At 43.5% G+C, this 1,321-nt stretch overlaps 1 protein-coding gene across 1 annotated transcript in view; it reads left to right on the top strand.

The window, feature by feature from the left end:
- Positions 1 to 1,321, top strand: part of LOC119594899 (mucin-5AC-like) — a gene marked incomplete in the record, with an annotated part of 17,458 nt that overhangs the window by 10,134 nt on the left and 6,003 nt on the right. The window contains 3 exon segments of the mRNA XM_037943973.1: positions 33 to 137; positions 525 to 659; positions 919 to 1,310. Coding sequence (XP_037799901.1) covers positions 33 to 137; positions 525 to 659; positions 919 to 1,310 — 632 coding nt within the window.

Here is a 1,321-nt window from a genome sequence, read left to right as displayed (position 1 = left end):
GAAATTCAGACTGATGATTTTATCTTCCTCAGGCTCCCGCTCCCAGCCAGCCTACGCCAGTAAGGTACTCTCATCCTGTGGGCCACAAAATCATCACATTCACTCCATTCAAACAGCATATCAAGCATTTACAACAGGTCAGAAAAAAGGATTTGTGAGGATTATTATTGCTCTCACCAGCAAACTATCCTCATAGTTCAGGAATGAGTTTGTTGACCTCAGTCATTGAAGCTGACTGAGGTCAATAAACCTTTTGTAGTTGTTTATGGTCATGTGTTCTTTAGGTTCAGCCCAGTACATACATTTTTGTTTTTTCATAGCTATTACCATCTATTTTGGGGGCAAAAAAACTTTCTTAAGGTATGGATTTATCAGAAATGTTCCTCATTTACTCTAGCTCATCCAGAAGAGCTTGAAAAATGATATCTAATTATGGTCTTTAGTTGGCAATATGGAATTTCTGTCTGTTATGTTTTTATTTATTCATTCACCATTTATAATGATATTTTTTATGGATGACACAGGGTCAGCAGAGAACGGAACAGAATAAGCAAGGTTTGCAGAGATGGAAGGAGACCATCCCAACACCCCCATCAGGAGTTGGGACATCCCCTGGAGTGCAGTCGACAACAGCTCCACACGTGTCTCCAAGTGGACAGGTAGTGTATAAAGCTAGCTCCTGTAGGGAACAATATAAAACAGGTTGTTTTTGGTTTGGATTTAGCTGCATATTAAGCATGATTAAGTAGGATGTCAAGGAAAAAGGAGAAAGTAATTGTTGATAAGTACAATATGTCATGTTTTCAGTTATTTTGTGATAAACATCATAGTTGCATAGAAGAAAAATTGTTTATTAGACATTTAAACCCATTGTCTCCAAAAATAACATCTTGCCAACCTCTTTCTTCTGTGTCACAGGTGACAGTGAGTTCTGGACAGAGTAGAGTTAGTGCCAGCCCAGGTGTTGGTGCAAGCATGCCCACCATTGCCACCTCAGTTCCCTCACCCACTGTGCCCACCACGTCCACCACTATCTCCAGCTGTACCACGAACAACAGCCTGAGTTATTCTGTAAAAACAACTCCACCCCAGTGCTCCCCAGTGTCTTCGGCCACCCCACCTGCTTCCCACCCCACCACCTCGGGACCGTCTCCAAAGGCCCTAGTGACAACGAGTGTGGTGGTGCAGACCCCAGCCACAGCTGCAACCTCCTGTGTCACTGTGACCATGGGGACTCAAGACCAGCACTGCCAGAGCCATTCTAAGGCACCTACTCCATCACCAGCCTTCAGCATTACCAAGGATCAGCTGTAAGATGAAT

Source organism: Penaeus monodon, chromosome 34 (genome assembly GCF_015228065.2).
Source record: "Penaeus monodon isolate SGIC_2016 chromosome 34, NSTDA_Pmon_1, whole genome shotgun sequence".
Lineage (NCBI taxonomy): Eukaryota > Metazoa > Arthropoda > Malacostraca > Decapoda > Penaeidae > Penaeus > Penaeus monodon.
This window is presented reverse-complemented; position numbering and strand designations above follow the sequence as displayed.